Source organism: Mchenga conophoros, linkage group LG2 (assembly GCF_057382185.1).
Source record: "Mchenga conophoros isolate Kocher_MC1m ecotype Shallow Benthic linkage group LG2, M_conophoros_male_GT1.1, whole genome shotgun sequence".
Taxonomy (NCBI): Eukaryota; Metazoa; Chordata; class Actinopteri; order Cichliformes; family Cichlidae; genus Mchenga; species Mchenga conophoros.
Window position 1 is genome coordinate 33,728,964 of NC_140527.1, and position 20,802 is coordinate 33,749,765.

The 20,802-nt window shown below is 39.0% G+C and overlaps 1 protein-coding gene across 5 annotated transcripts in view; it reads left to right on the plus strand.

Moving 5' to 3' along the window:
* Positions 1-20,802, plus strand: part of mid2 (midline 2) — a 170,398-nt gene that overhangs the window by 104,502 nt on the left and 45,094 nt on the right. For 4 of the 5 annotated variants that reach the window (XM_085296409.1, XM_085296393.1, XM_085296389.1 and 1 more), the window contains 2 exons: positions 2,109-2,174; positions 3,899-3,994. In XM_085296409.1, the coding sequence (XP_085152535.1) occupies positions 2,109-2,174; positions 3,899-3,994 (162 nt within the window). The remainder of the gene's footprint in view (positions 1-2,108; positions 2,175-3,898; positions 3,995-20,802) is intronic. The other variant, XM_085296419.1, reaches the window with a different exon arrangement.

Here is a 20,802-nt window from a genome sequence, read left to right on the forward strand (position 1 = left end):
CCTCTCCCGCAGCTGTCTAGCTACTCTAGTACAAATAGAGAGCCCTCCCAAGAGAAATGGATCATCTGTACAGGAATGAGACCCGGGAGCCCCTCAACATAGTGATGTCATATGAGGGGGTGTTGATCTAACCTGAGATGATGGGCTGTCAGCAGCAGCTGCTGTTGCAGCGGGGCCGGGACGGACAGAATAAATACTGAAGAAGTAAGAAACAAAGCAACGGATGAGACAGGAAGTCAGATTAGCGGGAGAGGATACTTATTGTGATGTAAAATGAAAAGAAAGCTACTGAATACTAATGAAAGTCATACTAATGGAAAACAGAAAAACAGAACAGACTGAATGATGACCGAATTAGAAGCCTGGTCGCTAGCCTACCAAGCTCCCCCTCTCAGCATGAGACTCGTCCCTATTTTCCTCCTGTCAGCCCCTCCTATCTCTGTTACACTCTCTCTATTCACTGCCGTGACATGCTATGTCTAAAGCTGAGTCTGTGAATGAATGATATTACCTCATGCAAATAACACCATCTACCCTGCAGGCCCATCACATGCTTCAAGCAACTAAAAAGCAGTAACTCATCTCTCTCGCATTGGCTTTGATTTCTTCTTGTTCCACTCTAATAACCCTCCGCTCTATTTTCTCTACCTCTCTGTCTCTGCAATGGCCCCCTTTTTTTATATATGTAAATATATGCAATAGGTTTTACGCTTAATAGATTTCAATATAGCAAAATAATCAAAGTGGCTACTGCTGTCTATAGATCTTTCTCAGGCTGGTAATAACACAAGTTATGGCTTGCTATTTAATATTTACACCCAGTCCCTGGCATATCAGTGTGGCTTTTCCATAGTAACCGAAGCAATCTGTCCAGATATTGCTGGTGCAGCAGAAATAGGCAGAGTAATTTTTTTGGCCCCAGCTGTTCACATTTGGGGACAGGAGACCGTGGCTTGTCTTCTGATTGAGGTTTTTGTTTTTCAAGCTATTTTCTTTATTTTCACTCTCATGTTACTTTCATTTTCCTCACTGATTAGGTTTATTGAAAAGAAGTACCTGCTTAACTTTAAGAAAATATGGTTTAGATTTTTTTTTTTTTTTAAATGTTGCTTCTTAAAAAAATATATGTTGCAGTCATATGTGCTGAGTTGGAAGTGAGACCTGTTTATTTCATGACTCTGATGATGTACATTTCAGACAGAAAGATGCAAACTGACATGATATTAAATAACTTAAATGATAAAGACAATATAAACATAAAATGTCATCATTGATTGGGCTGCTGTTTAACTCTAACACATATGCATGTTCTGACCCATTCCACCCTTTTATGCTTCTATTTCTACATGTTTTGTGTTACGTTTTTCTCTGCTCCAGCTCAAGCGGGTTTGGTTATCTTTGATGTCCCTTGAGTGTTTTAATAATTTGTTAAATGTGTGTTGTTGATGGTTACTCTGCCTCCCTCTATCACTCTCTCTCTCTCTCTCTCTCTGTCAACTTGCCTCCCTATAAGGCGTGGGCTACAAGTAAGGCAGAGCCACATCGCCATACTGACCACAGTATAATGCTTAGTGTTTAGTGTCTCATATTCACCCTACAAAGTATAAACTAACATCATCTGTATACATGGAGACATACATATGTCTCTGACCATATGCAGGCCTAACACATGTAAAATACAGAAAACACACGTACGTATGTAGAGAACAAAGGAGTTTCTTTCGACTGCTGTCGCATGGGGGGGGGGGCAGCTGTATTCTAATGTATTAATCATCTTGTCTCCAGCTTGCTAATTAATGACCCATCTGTCCCCACTCACTGATGTTCCACTTCAAACTCCCCAATAAACAAACACACACACAGAGGCGCTGCGGCACAACAACCAAATTCTCGTTCCAGTGATGCAACTCCAACACCACTGCTGTGCACACTGTACGCTGCACTGTCTCATCTGCATTCAACAAAACCTCCAAAGTGTTTATGGCAGCTTCATGAGAAAGGAGTCCTCCTCATCGGTTGCTGTGCGTTTAGCTGGCAGACGTGTGATCAGGCTTATCTGTGTGTGTGTCTATGTGTGCACTTATGTAGGTGTATGTGTGTGTTCATAGGCTTATCAGGTGAGCCCGGGCAGAGTGTCAGATGCAGTAATGGAGGCTTCAAAGACAAGTGCTGCGGTGAGTTCCCTGGCTGCCTTTTAACAACCCCCCCCCCACCCTTCCACCCCTCCCTCTCCCATCCTCGACTATTCCTGGGACGCAGAGGGACAGAAAGGCACATAAGTAGATAGCTGGATGGATAAGGAAGGGAGGCAAGAAGTGAGATAAGCAGGCAGGTGAATAATTAAGTGGGTGCAAAGTCAAACAGACAACAGGTAGGCGTACATCAGGCTGAGTGGCAGGTAGGAGAGATATTGGAGAGCACAGTTGCCTGACAGTAAGACAGACGCACGGAGGAGCAGACAGACAGTAAGACATTCAGACGCGGCTAGGTGCTTGTACAGGCCACCTCCCCTTCACTTGCATGAGTAGAGATACTTCAAACACTTGCCGCTTGTCTTCTGCTTTGTTCTGTTGTTCTCATCGCAGCTGCTAATGTTGTTTTGATGCTCGTCACCACCATCGCTGATCTGTTTCCTTTGAATGGGAGTTCTATTCCTGACTTCCCATTTGCTTGTTTCCATTTTGGTCTTTTATCCTGCATATGTGTTTGAGTGAACATGTTTGTGCGTGCGTGTCTTTTGTTTTACATCTGAAAAGCAGTCACAGTTAAGGGATAGTAACTGAGAGTTTGATCATTAAAAGTTGCCATTTGAGGTTGATTGGTTTCATTTTTTTCAGGGATCACATAGTTATTTTCTTGCTTTAAAGTGAGATGAAGTTAAATCGTGAGATCAAAGAGTTTTGTAGTAAATAAAACTGCTGTAAGCACTTGTGGCTGCATAAAAGCAAAAATACAGGAAGACGTATGAAAGAGTTAACCTACAAACACAGAACCTACTTTGGCTGCTTCTTATTCAACGATATTCAATTAGAAACCGAATATTTACTGTAACATTTGCAGCAATTCAGCTATTAAAGTCATTTTAATTATCGTGTGTAAAATCTGCAGATTATTTTTAACCTTTTCAAAACTGATGACCTTTTTGATTATTTCTTATTTCGCACCGCATGTAACATTGTTCAACATGGTTCAGACTTCAGTGCATGGCTACTGTGATGGACACTCTCCCTTCTGCAACTATTTTTTTTTATTGTACTTCACGGGCCTTAATAGATATTTGGATTAATTTTTTAAAGTCGTTTACAGTTTATTGAAGAAATATTTTTGCATGAATGTCTTATGTTATAAAGAAAGTCTTGGGGGATGTGGAGATAAAAAATAAAAAAAAGGAGTCAAATAGTGTTGTAGAAATTTCTTGTGATGTCACAGAATGTATATTTTGTATGTGTATGTGCAGACTTATGGGTTTCATTGCGACTTCAGAAGACATAAATATGAACTCATGAACCAGCACTGATGTCACAGACTTCACCAGAGATGTTACCAAAATAATTATCTACAGATATGACTCCCCTTGCAGATTCATGTAGTTCAAAACTTTTGATGTTTTTTTAAATTTATTTTATGTTTGGCTTTTGTTTTTGTTTTTTTAAATCAGGAAGTATCCAGCATAAAACTACTAAATCGAACATAAGGAGCTACCCACTCTCGTAAACAGATGTTAAGAAATTTTCTAATCACTCTGTTCCTCTGTAGTGTCTTAAGCTTAATGGTTTAGCTAAACAATAACCTTACAATAAGAGTATTTATTTATTTATAAGCAAAACTGCACACATTGAAGGTAATACTTCTACTTGTAAATACTAATCATGCCAATCCTCCTGCTCCCTCCAAACAGCAAACTCTGGAGAACAACCTAACCAACTTGGTGAAGAGGAACAGTGAGCTGGAGAACCAAATGGCCAAGCTCATTCAAATCTGTCAACAGGTTGAGGTATGTAACATATCTTTATGTCTTTTAATTTTTGAATAAAATTCAAATGGTCTCCCTTAATTGTAACTCAGGAAAATATGACTTCCATATGGAAAGTAGTTTTGTTTGTCGCCAGGTATCATAGCACAGTCAGAGGTTAGTGTCAGCAACAAGATAACAGCCTCGGAGCTGCTAAAGATTCTTAATGAGGGGAGTTCTGCTGGGTGGAAATAAGCATTTCCAAGTCAGCGCCACACCGCGCACCACTGAAGCTATTTATATTTTAGTCTAAGCCTCTTTTTATTTCATTATATTTCTGCCTCCTGCTGGATCATAACCGTGACTTTGCCAGCATTAAAATACGAATTCAATTCTTTCAATTCCTTCACCAGCTACTGATCAAATATTGATTAATCCCAACACTGTAAGTGAATGCCAGGCTCTTACAGTGTTGTCATAAAAAGGTCTGCATCGTTTTTAAAGAGTTGGAGGAAAGTATACAGCAGCAAATTAATAACAAATGTGTCACAGTGATCTTGTTATGTCATTTGGCCATCAATATGATAAGTGATTAGGCACAGCACTTTGAAAATGGAAATAATAGATACCAGTTTCAGTTTCAGAGGGACTGAAGAACACTCGAGAACAAAAGAGTAGCTATCAGCAACCATCCACTTTCAGACCTTTAAAAGGGTTAGTTATGTCATTCACACAACTTCAAACGCTGATTGAGATGACCACTTGAGCAAAGCCAAAACTAAAAGGTGCAACCACTTTAATGTAAAGCTTTAACTGTATCATAAATTCTGATTGTGTGCCTCTTTAATGTCTCAGCTTTGGCTTCCAATACTGCTTAGGTTCTTCCTTGAACTCTTGGCTTCCAATTAATCTCACTGCGATGAATTAGATTTTTAGGATGGATGAATTACTGTTGCATTACTCAACGGTTTAATTCTTACTGGCACCACCCACACAAGAAATTTATGCTTGCCAGCAAATCAGATGAGATTATCTGTCAAATGGCATATAACTCCAAAGTGGAAGCTTTATCTGACTTGTCACAAGGTGGTAATGTGTCACAGCTCCCCCCGGTACGATTAAACGGCAACCTTCGAAGAGTGTTTGCGCTCCGGTGTCCTGGTGTGAACCGGAACCTGTGTGCACAAAATTATACCTGAGTCAGTCTTGTCACTGTTGACCTCTTCCATTTGGGCCTTTGCTATGATTTAATGGAGGTACTGTTCAAAGCCAGTCAGAGAGTTCTAATGCTTGGCCACAGAGTGTTTTCTCAGCTGAGCATTACTAACACATTCGCACACATACACACAGGTTCATGCTTTCAGTCTGTGCACACTCACTCTTAATAAACACCATCATTTTCTGTGAGATTTGACATTAATGGCTGCAGAGGACAAATGCATTTTAGTGCCGCCATCACTCTCTGCGTAGTTCATTTCTTACCAGCCGGGCATGACTCCATTTTCTCAGAGTCACTCTGAGGTCCATGAACAGCAACTCATGCAGCCGCTCATCCAATCAAAATTAAATGATTGCTGGGTGATTCATTAAGTACAGACAAACTGTTCGTCAACAGTGCATGGCATGAGAAAAAAAAACTGTCTCTGTTTCGTCTTTGTCTGCATACCAATGTTGAGCCACCGCCACGACAGCAGCACATCTCATCAGTTATTCATCAAAAAGTAATGAGGAGAGATTGCATGGGGGAGAACATGCTTCACCAACTCTCAAGCAAAGCAAATTATTGGAATAAACTATACGTTTTCAACTCATTTGGAGCTATTCTGGCTTTATGATGTCAGTGTCAAAGGGCTACAGTTGTTTATTTATGAGAGGCGTAAGGAAGAGAGACTGGATTGTTTTCAGGTGAGCACACATTAAGGTGCAGAGGCGTTTTATGAGTGCCAGGAAGAGAGGCGAGGGCAAGCGAGGAGAAGAAGCTGGAGAACGGCGGAAAGGCTGAAAAGTAGAGGCTGTAGAGGTGAGGGAAAGGAAAAAGAAAACGAAAAGGCAAGAGGTTAACAGGGCTACGGGAACAGAGAATGGGATAAAAAGACGTACAGTAAGTGTTAGTGTGACTAGCAGTGATCCTTTTTTTTATTCTGCAAAAAGAGATGCAGGCAGTGTGTAGAAGAACACGCTCAGCAATAATGCAATACAGCACAAAAAGGGAATAAAAAAGTGAGAGTTTTAGTGAAGGGAGAGGAGTGTGTACAAAATAAGAAATCTCTGAAGGGCTTTAAGCATGACCTGGATTTCTCTCCTCCTTGTTTGCATCATACTGTATTGGTGCCGAAGAAATGATCAAACACAGTGTGAATCAGCTTCCAGTGTGTCAGCACACACTGCAGCGATACATCCCTGTCCTCCAGGGGTTCTCTCCGGGGGAGTTATCTTTTTCTTCAGTCTTAGATGCACTGACTTGATGATGTGTAGGATGCTTCTTTCTTCACCACTAGGCTTGGTGTGGGATTTTTGTGCCTAATGGTATTCGGTTCGGAGCTTTTTAAAAGCATTGATTTGATTCTTAAGCATTTGTAGTGATTTTTGTTTAGTTAACACTCATCACTCATTTTCACTCATGCTTTGATATTAATAGTCAGCAGAGTAAGGGGGACTCATTGAGGCTCTTGGGTGAAGAGCATTTCCCTAAAAACCACTTTGATGTTGAATAGACGCTGATACAGTGACAGATGTAACTGAATTCAGACCCAGACTGAAAGCTGGGTCTGAATAAGACTAATATGCTATCTGTTACCTGCACGTTATTTTTCTCATTCACGAACTATGTTTTAAGCTATAAGCCGTTTAATATTAAGCCAGCTCACTTCTTTTCTTTTCTTTTTTTAGAGTAATAGTAAAAGCTTTTTACCCTCTTCAAAAACACATCTCAAGAGATGCTCTTATTCTTTTGTTGCCATTTCATTTTCAGCACATTTCTATTTAATTCCCAAAGAGCCTCCCCTTTCATACTTTAACAATACTTCCTTAAAGTGCCCTTGAAACTTTGTCTGTGTAGTGAAGTTCTTGCATTTAATATCTCCCTCTTCTTAATTCATCTTGTAACTTGACAGCTGATCAGCTTTTCTGTCATTCTGTCCCACTTTATCTTGCTCTCTATATGGTAGTTGTCCTCGTCGAGGTCATGGTTCAGCTATGCCTCGTGAGACTGTGTGGTTACAAGGTGCTTGCACTGGCAGCTGTATAAAGAGGAAAACTTTAGAGCCAGAAAGCCCAGACACAGCTAAATGTGGAGTAAGCATTGTTTCTAGGAAGCAGTAAAAACCAGCAGCTGGTGTTTCCAACCGCTAGGATCGTGTTAAACTCGTGTGTGTATCAGAACTGATGGAAAAAAGAATCACATCAGACAGAAGCCTGGTGGGTTTAAATGTTCACACGTGTATATCTACTGATTAAACAGCGAACAGTAAGTCCTTAGCTGAGACCTGTCTAGGTGTGTTTACACTGAAGCTGATCACACTCTGTGCAGAATATGAATCAGTTGTATGGAGATGTCTCTAATGCTGCGTAATCCTTTGCATTAGGGCTCATCTCTCTTTATCTCTCCACAATAGCACCAGAGAGATCGAACCATCTTCTGGCATCATTTCTAAAGCTATATTTCTAAAGCCGTTTGCAGTTCCACTTTTAAGGATGGGAGCATCAATACAATGCGCTAATGGTATATAGATAAACAACATTTCTTCTTTATTGCAAGCTCTACAGTATGTTTGTGCTTTTAACAGATGCCCATACTGTGCATTCAAAGTCGATGTATATCATTCAGCATTCATCCATCCTGGGTGGGTGATATTGTGTGTAAAGACAGGTGGGTTGCTTTCGACTCGGATTTTATTCCAAACAGACACAACTCTAACTTTAAAGCATGGATATCCTATGGCCTTATGACATTCCTCTCTCTTACTCATAGAAATATTGTGCTCAGATTTGAGGCCTTACAGGACAATCACAACCTGACAAAATACGACTTTCATAGATACTTACAGCTGAGATCATATATTGATCATGAATGCAAACTGTCCGACTTCAATGATGCTTAGTCGCATTTTTTCCTCATCCTGAAAAATGCCACAACCATGACCCCTACTAAATCTATTTCTAAACTATACAAAGCTCTCTCTAGTGCCAGCAAGGATAATACTTTATACACTAAGGATAAATGGGAAAGGGAATCAGGGATTGCTATTTCTGTAGGGAAGTGGGAAAATGTTTGGTACTGCCAGTGGTCCACGTCCAGTTCTATGAGCTGGAAGGAACATGGCTGGAAGAATATTATTAGGTACTTCAAGACTCCATATCAGGAGAGATACAAAGGGGCTTATATGCAATGCTGGAGACAATGCGGCTCGACTGTTGCTAACCATTTTCATGTCTTTTGGGACTGTCCCGAGTTAAAAAACTTTTGGATAGGTGTTCAGGTCTCTTTAAGTGCAGTCTTTAACGTTCAAATACCTTTAGATTTTAAGGTTTTATAAATGGGTTTGGTCCCCTTTCTGGAACGTAGGAGTGAGATTAAGTTGGCGCAATTATATGAGGTGCCGTAAGGGACATTATTACTGAAACGCTCTCACACACACAACTGAAACGCTCTCACACACACTACTGAAATTTTAGCTCTCACACACACTACTGAAACGCTCTCACACACACAACTGAAACGCTCTCACACACACTACTGAAACGCTCTCACACACACTACTGAAATTTTAGCTCTCACACACACTACTGAAACGCTCTCACACACACTACTGAAACGCTCTCACACACACAACTGAAATTTTAGCTCTCACACACACAACTGAAACGCTCTCACACACACAACTGAAATTTTAGCTCTCACACACACTACTGAAATTTTAGCTCTCACACACACAACTGAAACGCTCTCACACACACAACTGAAATTTTAGCTCTCACACACACTACTGAAATTTTAGCTCTCACACACACAACTGAAATGCTCTCACACACACTACTGAAACGCTCTCACACACACAACTGAAACGCTCTCACACACACTACTGAAACGCTCTCACACACACTACTGAAATTTTAGCTCTCACACACACAACTGAAATGCTCTCACACACACTACTGAAACGCTCTCACACACACTACTGAAATTTTAGCTCTCACACACACAACTGAAATGCTCTCACACACACTACTGAAACGCTCTCACACACACTACTGAAACGCTCTCACACACACCACTGAAACCAGAGGCATTTCTGCTGAACAGGAAGTTGTTTCCTGACAAGGAAACTGATGGAAAAAGTGGTATATTTCAAAACACTACAAGGATTTCTACTCAGCAACCTGCTAGTACAGCAGTCCCCAACCTTTTTTGCGCCACGTAAACGATATAAAAATAAAAAAACGATAAATACCATGAAAACCATAAATAGAAATGTGTTCGAATTTTTGTGGAGGAATAAAACCCATTACATAGAAAGATCTCAGCTTGTGAAGGGATACAATAAAGGTGGTATCAAAACTCCAGAATTGGAATTTATGGTTGGCACCCTTAGAATTAAATGGTTAAAATCTTGTCTGTCACAGCCAGACTCTACTTAGCTCCACATCCCATGATTCTTGTTTAATAAAATAGTATACAGGATTAGACTTTATTTTGAAATGTGATTTTGCGGCAAATAAAATCCCCATAAAGATATCAAACTTTCCAAAACAGACGTTGCATTTTTGGGAAAATGAGATTTACCCACAACTTCTCCCCATAATTCAACCTTATGGAATAATAGGGTAATAACACTTAATCAAAAATCAATTTTCAAGAGTGACTGGTTTGAACAAAAATATTATATTCATAACAGATTTGTTGGATGATAACGGTGTCATTCTAAGTTACACAGACTTTTCAGAAAAATATTGTCTAAACTGTTCTCAAAGAGAATATAACAAATTTTGTGAACTGGTCCCACTGCCTCTGCTTCATTTGATTAAAATTTTTATGATATACAATAATTTCTCATCAGTGGTCCCAAATTTATTGCTAGGGCAATGTCAGCTGTTTGATAAAAATGCAATAAGAAATGTGTTAGTAGTTTCTTCAAAGACAAAATATTTCATAGTTACAACAGAATGGTTAAATGGCATGGTTCTAATTTAGTTATTTCATATACACTGGATAAAGCATACTAAAAATTTATGAAATAGCCTATTCTACCTAAAGTTAAAGAAACACACTTTAAACAAAACTAATACTGTGGCAGAATTTCTAAAAAAAGAGATTTGGCTTTGAGGTGGATCAGTGTTCTTTTTGTACTGATGAAAATGAAACCCTAGAACATCTTTTTTTTTCCTATGCCCTATCACACAATGTATTTGGTGCAACTTAAAAAATTGGATTTCCCTAAATATTAATGATGTGCCACTGTTTGAATTACATCATAATTGTTTTTATATGGATCATCTAGCATTGGATGTCTCAGACATTATTAACATCATCATACTTTTGAGTAAATATCATATCCATTGTGCTAAATGGAGGAACGCTAAGCCTTCTCTCCCTGGTTTTATTGATGATTTTAAGATATTTTTCTTTGCTAAAAAAGACAAAAAGCACATATGCCAAAAAAATAACCAGGATAATGCACGTCTCCCGCTATTCTAAATTTTGACTTATGCTGAGGCTAATATATTGTTAAGTAATGCAGCTGTCTCACTAAGGTCCAGAATCGATTTGTTCCACGATTCGATTCAATTCGATTTGATTATGGGGAATTTTGACAGTCAGAAATATTATAATTCAGATCAGTACATTTACATATTTTTGTATTTAAAAAAAGAAAGCTGACACACGCAAGACTTTATCAAAGGTGTGAGCATCACAGCAGATGCCTTTGTGTCAAAGTAGCTGAAGATAAAACACATAAAAACATGAAGGTGGTTTTCCTGGCCTGGGATTTTATAAAAAATATTCTGCAGTAGGCCTACATCAAAAACAAAAGAAAACCATTAATCAACATATGAACGTTACCTCTGACGTTACAGCGGTTTTATTAGAGACACGGCTAACGTTTTGCATTTTGCATAATTTTAAAAAGTTTAAATTTATTCAGTATTGAACGGCAGAAATTAGGTTTACTTTTCGGAAGTATGTAAAATGAAAAAAAAAAAAAAAACAGCGGGCGACTGCGCTGTAAACAACAGTAGACTTGTGCATAACAAGCAAGCGAATAATACAGAAAACAGATTTTTAGACGGGAAACTGTTCTTGAAGTACAGAGAGAGAGAAAGAGAGGGCTGTGCATGACGTGCAATTTCATCGTGGTGGAAGCAAAACAGTGAGGGAATTCATGACGATGTTTATGTGAAGCGCAGTTTGGATCTTCTTTTGCTGCTGGTTCAGTCAATATTGTTTGGAGAGAGATAAAACTAACAGCTTTAGAATCGGCGCAAAAACGGCATGAAAACAAAGCGCGGACCTGCCGACAGATCAGAGTCAGCGAGCTGTCGGCTTTCAGCCCTGACCGTGTCCGTGCTGTCGGGTGAGACAGGCGACATCTCACTGATTCTGATCCGCGGGTCCGCGCTGTGTGTTCACGTCTTTGTGCAGAAGCCGTGTACCTGCTCTCATTTACTGTCTTAGCTGTTTGGTGGTTGTTGAAATTTTGTGAGGTTTCACCAGAGATTCTGGCATTTCGGGTAAAATAAATTTATATTAAAAAATCGATTCAGGATTTTAATGAATCGATTTCACGTTATCCAAGCCAGAATCGATTTTAATCAATAAATCGATTATAAAAACCCACCCCTAACTAACAGGTTGCTGAGTAGACATCTGTGTAGTGGTTTGTTTGAAATCTAACACTTTTTCCTTCAGTTTCCTTGTCAAGAATTAACTTCCTGTTTAACTGAAATGCCTTCCTGTTTAACTGAAATGCCTTCCTGTTCAACTGAAACGCCTTCCTGTTCAACTGAAACACCTTCCTGTTCAACTGAAATGCCTTCCTGTTCAACTGAAATGCCTTCCTGTTCAACTGAAACACCTTCCTGTTTAACTGAAATGCCTTCCTGTTCAACTGAAACACCTTCCTGTTCAACTGAAACACCTTCCTGTTTAACTGAAATGCCTTCCTGTTCAACTGAAACGCCTTCCTGTTTAACTGAAATGCCTTCCTGTTCAACTGAAATGCCTTGGTTTTTCAGTAGTGTGTGCGAGAGCGTTTCAGTAGTGTGTGTGAGAGCTAAAATTTCAGTAGTGTGTGTGAGAGCGTTTCAGTTGTGTGTGTGAGAGCGTTTCAGTAGTGTGTGTGAGAGCGTTTCAGTAGTGTGTGTGAGAGCTAAAATTTCAGTAGTGTGTGTGAGAGCGTTTCAGTTGTGTGTGTGAGAGCTAAAATTTCAGTAGTGTGTGTGAGAGCGTTTCAGTAGTGTGTGTGTGAGAGCTAAAATTTCAGTAGTGTGTGTGAGAGCGTTTCAGTTGTGTGTGTGAGAGCGTTTCAGTAGTGTGTGTGAGAGCTAAAATTTCAGTTGTGTATGTGAGAGCTAAAATTTCAGTAGTGTGTGTGAGAGCGTTTCAGTTGTGTGTGTGAGAGCGTTTCAGTAGTGTGTGTGAGAGCGTTTCAGTAGTGTGTGTGAGAGCTAAAATTTCAGTAGTGTGTGTGAGAGCGTTTCAGTTGTGTGTGTGAGAGCTAAAATTTCAGTAGTGTGTGTGAGAGCGTTTCAGTAGTGTGTGTGAGAGCTAAAATTTCAGTAGTGTGTGTGAGAGCGTTTCAGTTGTGTGTGTGAGAGCGTTTCAGTTGTGTGTGTGAGAGCGTTTCAGTAGTGTGTGTGAGAGCTAAAATTTCAGTAGTGTGTGTGAGAGCGTTTCAGTTGTGTGTGTGAGAGCGTTTCAGTTGTGTGTGTGAGAGCGTTTCAGTAGTGTGTGTGAGAGCGGTTCAGTTGTGTGTGTGTGAGAGCGTTTCAGTTGTGTGTGTGTGAGAGCTAAAATTTCAGTAGTGTGTGTGAGAGCTAAAATTTCAGTAGTGTGTGTGAGAGCGTTTCAGTAGTGTGTGTGAGAGCGTTTCAGTTGTGTGTGTGAGAGCGTTTCAGTAGTGTGTGTGAGAGCTAAAATTTCAGTAGTGTGTGTGAGAGCGTTTCAGTTGTGTGTGTGAGAGCATTTCAGTAGTGTGTGTGAGAGCGTTTCAGTAGTGTGTGTGAGAGCGTTTCAGTTGTGTGTGTGAGAGCGTTTCAGTTGTGTGTGTGAGAGCGTTTCAGTAGTGTGTGTGAGAGCTAAAATTTCAGTAGTGTGTGTGAGAGCGTTTCAGTTGTGTGTGTGTGAGAGCGTTTCAGTAGTGTGTGTGAGAGCGTTTCAGTAGTGTGTGTGAGAGCGTTTCAGTAGTGTGTGTGAGAGCTAAAATTTCAGTAGTGTGTGTGAGAGCGTTTCAGTAGTGTGTGTGCGAGCGTTTCAGTTGTGTGTGTGAGAGCTAAAATTTCAGTAGTGTGTGTGAGAGCGTTTCAGTAGTGTGTGTGAGAGCGTTTCAGTAGTGTGTGTGAGAGCGTTTCAGTTGTGTGTGTGAGAGCGTTTCAGTAGTGTGTGTGAGAGCTAAAATTTCAGTAGTGTGTGTGAGAGCGTTTCAGTAGTGTGTGTGAGAGCGTTTCAGTTGTGTGTGTGAGAGCGTTTCAGTAGTGTGTGTGAGAGCTAAAATTTCAGTAGTGTGTGTGAGAGCGTTTCAGTAGTGTGTGTGAGAGCGTTTCAGTAGTGTGTGTGAGAGCTAAAATTTCAGTAGTGTGTGTGAGAGCGTTTCAGTAGTGTGTGTGAGAGCGTTTCAGTAGTGTGTGTGAGAGCGTTTCAGTTGTGTGTGTGAGAGCGTTTCAGTAATAATGTCCCTTACGGCACCTCATACAATTACTCTTGGTGGCAAGTAAAAAAACAATTACTAGAAGATGGTTAAGCCCAGCCCAGCCTACCCTAGATGACTGGTTTGGGATCATTTTAGAGATATTTAGGATGGAAAAACTTACATATCTGTTAAGAAATCAAAAAGCCAAATTCTACCAAATTTGGAACAATTGTATCCAATTCATTACCCCCACGAGGGCTGACTTCACTTGATCTCACTATTACTTGGTTGTTTTTTGTTTTTTTTACATTTACCTCTATTACTATTGCTTGTTTATTTACTTATTTGTTCACCATGATTGCAGCATGGGCACCCCCCCCCCCCAGTTTGTGTTTATAGTTCCATGTAATGTGTTCTATATATCTCCTTCGGGAGAGCATGCGAGCAACTCTCCTAGTAATAGCTAGTGGAGGTTAATATGCACCCGCTGATCACTTTGTTTATCATTTGCTCTCCTGGACTTGGAAGGACTTTGTTCCCATGTTATTCATATACTGCTATGCAGATGGTTTTTTCTTGTCCAATCCAAATAAAGATATAATTTAAAAAAAGAAAGAAGTGAGTCTATCTAATAATTATAGAGCTATTTGCATCAAATAGAAGAAGGGCCACCAAAGAAAATGAAGGCACACTGTCTGGGAAGGATGGATGTCCATATAAATTTTCATGGTAATCCATCAAATGCGTGTTGAGATATGATTAGCAGAGATAATGACGGGTGTCCTTTGATAATAGGCATGATAATTTAATTAGTAGTGATTGATGCTTGTGTTACTTTGTTCTGTTGAAAAGTAAAAGAAGACAAGAGGTTAGAAGTTGTTACCCTGAAAAACAGAAATAAATGCAGTCAATCTGCTTAGTAAATAAACGCTTTGGTGAGGCGTTTCCAATTATCACCTTTCTTTGACACAACATCCATTACTTTGATCTCACGGTTGCATTTTCTTTTACTCTATTACATACATAAACCATTTTTAGAGCCAGGTGCCAGCTGGATGTCATAAATCTTTGGGTGCTATCCCAGAATTTGTGGACAGCATCAGAGCTAAAGCTGTCACGCTAAATCCTTGCATCTGTTTAAGGACTTCATGTCACACTTAAAGAGGCAAACTGGGGACAGTAAGAAGCAGGCGGAATCAAACAGAGGCAGAAAAAATGAAGAGAAATATGAGCGAGCAAACGACTGGATTGAGCATAGAGCGTATTCAAAATGTAACTGTTCTGGTGTCAGCAAAAGGTTAACCACTGCTTTGAACTTTGCCTAGCCGTCTTTACAAGATAGGTGCCATTTTGGCTACAGCAGCCAATGTTGGAAGTCATATATTGCTCTGGCTGTCACTGTTCTGTAATTATTACAGTCAAAAGTTTTGAGCAATCAATCGTGTCTTTATACTTTTCCTCAAAGTAGTCAATTATTATTATTCAAGACCTTGTATGTGAGGAGGATTTTAAATTTGATTCTGGATTTAACAATGAAGAGAAGCCAATATGAGAAATGTGCTTCCTCTTTCAAGTCCCTGTCAGTAATCTTGCTGCAGCATTTTGGGTCAACTGAAGGATTTTCGGGGAGTTTTAGAACATCCTGATAATAAGGAATTACAGTAGTCCAGCCTAGAAGTAATAAATGCATGAACTAGTTTTTCAGCATCGCTCTGAGACAGGATGTGTCTGATTTTGGAGATATTGCGCAAATAGAAGAAAGCGGTCCTACACAGTGTCACTGCATTTCTGAGATTTTTAGTGCCAAGTACAAGAACCTAAGTTTTATCTGAATTTAGAAGCAGAAAATTTGAGGTCATCCACGTTTAACTAATTATTTGTGGGTGTCATCTGGCGTCATGATAGATAAAGTTGGTAGTCATCTGCATAGCAGTGAAAATGTATGCTATTTCTTCTGATGATACTGCCTAAGGGAAGCATGTATAATGTAAACAGAATTGGTCCTAGCACAGAACCCTGTGGAACTCCATATTTAACCTTAGTGTGTAAAGACAACTCCCCATTTACATGAACAAATGTAAATATATTAGATAGATATGATTCAAACCACTGCAGCGCAGTACCTGTAATACCTACAGCATGTTCTAATCGCTCTAATAGAATATTATGGTCAACAGTATCAAACGCTGCACTGAGGTCTAGCAGGACAAGCACAGAGATGAGTCCACTGTCAGAGGCCAGATCATTTGTAACCTTCACTAAAGCTGTTCCTGTGTTGCGATGAGCTCTGAAACCTGACTGAAACTCTTCAAGTATCACATTCCTCTGCAGATTCCTCTTTTACGATGATGATGATGATGATGATGATGATGATGATGATCTCTAATGGTTACAATTTTATTTGTGACAAAATTCACGAAGTCATTACTCGTTAACTTTAAAGGAATGCTTGGCTTAACAGAGCTCTGACTTTTTGTCAGCCTGGCTTTAGTGCTGAAGAGAAATTTAGGGTTCCTACTTCCTTCAATGAGTGGTCAATAGTAAGATTTTCTAGCTTTACGGAGGGCTTTTTTATAGAGCGATAAACTGGATTTCAAGGCTAAATGAGGATGTTCTAAGCTAGTGTGATGTCATTTTAATTAGTCCAATTATAGATTGAATGCCGTGCTGAGGCTGTCATTTTTAGTATCTACATGGATAAAATCTCCCACAATAATTATTTTATCTGAGCTGAGAACTAAATCACATAAAAAGTCTCAGAATTCAGACAAAAAACAGACAGGTGGACGATAGATAACAACAAATGAAACTTTTCTTGAGTTTTTCAAGCTAGGGTGGACAAAGCTAAGCATCATTTTTTTCAAATGAATTAAAACTCTGTCTTGGTCTTTGGTTGATTAACAAGCTGTAGTGGGAGATTAATTCATGTACTAACAGGGGACTAGAAAAGAGAGACCCAATGTTTATAATCCACATTTCACTGTTTTACTCTTTGGTGCAGTTGTGGATACAGTATTGTTCTTTCTGTGTGATTTTTTTGTGTTTAAATAATTTTTTGCTGATTTTTGGTTTGTTTTTTTGTTTTGACACAGTCTCTAAGGGGATGGGGTTTTGGGGAGATAGCAGGAGGAGAGAAGCTACAGAGAGGCGTGTAAGTCTGCAACTCCGCTTCCTGATCCAAACTCTGGATAGTCAGATTTTGGGGGGGTTTATTAAATTTGGCCAGATTTGTAGAAGTGAGAGCTGCTCCATCCAAATTAGGATAGATGCAGTCTCTCCTAACAAGAACAGGTTTTCCCCAAAAAGGTTCCCAATTATCTATAAAGCAAAGCATTTTGGACACCATTCAGACAGACAGCAATTTAAGCCAGCCACCCTGTGTTCCCGGGTGCTCGGAACAGTCTGCTAGGGGAAGAACTAAAGCTACCTTCAAGTGCACCAGCCACAGGGGCCTGGCTAGCTATGGGTTTTCCAAGGGTGCGAAGGTCTGTGTGTTGTAACGGGAACAGGAAGTGATACTCTACCAGATAGAGCCAACACCAAGTGAGAGTGAAATGGTCTCAGAAGAAGGGGTGGCTGTCAAGAAGCCTTTCATAAGGAAGGAAAATGGGGAACAAAGGATAAGGAATTCCAAATTACACAAGACCTGGATTTGAAATCAGTAACATAAGGTCCTATGGAGTGATGAATTCAGTTTCATTTTTCAGCATTGGAATGCACTTCAGGAAGCCTGGATAACTATTCCTGAAGACTGTTTAAAGAAATTATAAGAAAGTTTACCTAAGAGATTTCAGGCTGTGTTGACGAACAAAGTATTGACTTTCTAGCTTGCGCTAATTGTTTTTTCTTATATGATATGTATGTTTGAACATGTTTCAGTAAATCAATGCACGCATTTTCCTAGAAAAATATAAAGGAATGAGGGGTGGCTTAAGACTAATGTACAGCACAACAGGATTTGTATATATCTGTTTCGACAGTTTTCTTGGATAAAAGACTATTTCTTTTCTTGATGTATGTCAATCTGAAATCTACAAGATCTGTTAGACATTTTGTACATCATTTACCACTCCTGCCACAATTGATATGCGGTGAAACCTTTGCTTGTTAACTAGAATTTAAAATACATCGGTGTGGGCGTGAGCAGTGCTTGTTAACACAGTATGCATTTGTAAAGATTTGCAGTTTAAGAAAACAAGTTGGGATTTTGTAATGTCAAGGTGGGCGGCTAATTTAGCTGCATTCTCTGCTGTGTTTGTGATGTTATTATGGTGATTCAGCTGTGAGATTTTCTGTGACAAAAGCAAATAGTATTTTCAAGATTGAGCACTGCAGCATCATTGAAACTCACACACACAATTCATCTCATTTGTCTGCAGTCAATGGATTTTCTTAAAATGACAGCACAGTGAGAAATTGCAATGCCGAATCTCAGAATCGGGGGAATTTAACAAGCAAAGACTCGTTTTGAGTTTAGCTCACCTCCTGATGATTGACAACTCCTAAAATACTGTCTCTCTACTTACTACCAGTTTTTAGAAAAGGAGAGTTGGATATGTGTTTCGACTTCACATTTCAAAAGTGTTCATAGATAGTTGCTAAACAAATATCTTTGTTTTTGTTTTTATCAGGCAAAGTCTTTTTGTTTTTGAGTGTAACCAGTGGTTTGCACCTTCCATAAACCCGCACTATTAATAATCTTGAAGTCATCACTTAATTGTTGCCTTTGACGTTTGAAAAATGATTCTTAGTTATTATTACCTATCCCTTATTACCTAAATGACCAGACATCTTTCATTCAGCCTGCTTGAGTCCTGGTTATTGCATAGAAACTGCCCTATGTTTCCAGGCAATACACCTCAGAATTAAATATGTTTACATGATAACCTTCAAACAAAGAAGAATACTGGCGCCGTAAGGTTGGATTAATTCCAGCATTATGGCAATAGTATCCTAATATGATAAAGCAGTGTTCCCCTATTATTGATATCACTGAAACTTTTAAGTTATTATATAAAAATCATAATGAACTAATGTTACCATTTTAGTTCCAGCTGGTCATCATATGGTTACCTATATATTACTGTATGACTACTAATTGGTCCTGCTTTACAGGCATATGTTTATATTGTCATTATTAGCCCCATTTGGTCTTGTTATTAACCAATTATACAAATTTAAAGTTAGTACCTCTCTGCTAGATCCATTGTTCATACAAGATATTACTTGGTTATTATTTGGATGTTACTTTGTAATAATGTTGTAATTATTTCCACATTATATTTGCTTTCACACTCATACCCCACTATTATAACGATGTGGCCAAGCTGTAACAGAAAGTGCTACCAGTCCACAGTAGAGATGTAGATGAGCATACTTCCTGTTTTTGTTGTTTTACTCTATCCATATAGTGAATGAGCATTGACTTTGTTCTGTCGGGATAACCTGAGCTTTGAATGAAGTTGTAACATATTAAAACCTTTTGCGTGTGTAGTAGAAATAAAGTCGACAAACTTACGCTAACTTTAATTAGATTTCCCTGGTGATTTTATACATGCATTATGTCCCATTAAAGTATCGCTTATCTTTTCTTTTTTGGAGGTAAGTCTTGTTAATTCGATATAACTACCAGATGGTTGCTGAGTAGCAATACTTGCTTCAAGAATTACTTTGAATCAGCTACATCTAAAATGATAAATAAATAAATGAACCTCTCATTGGGACTTGTGCCTATTACATCGATCGGTGATATGTGAGGAAAGGGGACAAGTGAGCCACAATCCAGAACATTTTGTAATAATGTGGGACAGTGGATTTCAACATCCCATACTGTTGGAACTGCATTTATTTTCTTCCGTCTTACTCTCCATTTCTCAGCACAATTCTGTGCTGGATGTCTTGATTTATCTGAGGAAGATTACCAGCAGTAGATCAGCTATGCAGATATGGTGTTTATTTGCTGTGGTTCAGTACAGGCTATAGGATGTCAACTTGATGAGAACTGTGGTAGCTTATTAGAGAGAAATATGTGCTGCCAGCTGTACCCAACTGTAACATTACTCAGCTGATATCTGCATTTGCTTTTGCTAAAATAATGTCATTATAATAGCATATACAAACATGCTTGTCAGATATACTTTTAATAATTAGTAGAAAGCACTGAAAAGGATGTGGTTAAGTCATAGCTGTATTAATGAGGAGGATATTCTATATTAACATTATTATTATATTACTATTGACTAAAGTAATAATCCTTATAAATCATAATTCCATTTAGTTTGCCTAATATATTGTATTCAAATACTTTTATTTATCCGATGTTGGAGAGTTTAATAATTTCCCAAAGACAGATTAAATAGAGCAAATTAGAACATGTGTTAAACATAATTATCATCAACCAAACGTTTTTAAGAAATTTGAAAGTGAGATATTTTTATTGAATTTTAGCACCCTGACTAGTTTTCATAAATATTTTAAGAGCAGGAGCAGGTGAAAGGTTTCTTAACACTTGCTATATGTGGTTATTCTTCCAATAACAGACCTTAACTTGAAGTTGGCACAGTGCTTTTTAGTATACCTGCAGAGGAGTCTAATAATGCCTAATTTGAGTGAGGTTAAAAGAGAGAGAGAGAGAGAGAGAGAGAGAGAGAGAGAGAGACGGAGAGAAGGGGGAACGAGGAGGGAACAATTTTCCATAACTACGCTGCTAAGTAGCCCAGTCGTAATTCACAGTGACCCAGGATAGCTGCATTCATCCTGCTTAATTACGAAGCTGCAGTCATAAAATGGCTTTTTGCAGAACTGTGTTGTTTGTGTTTGTGTGCCCCTGTGATTTTCTCACCATGTGAGGGCCTACTTTGGCTCAAAGCCATCCTTAAGAGGATCCAGTACTGTGCAAGTCTTAAACCACCTTGCATTTCTTTATAGTTTTCTTGCAAGAAGCCAGATTTTTTGTAAAAAAAAGATTTATGTGGTTTTGAGCAATAGTTGTGCAGGAAAAATCTT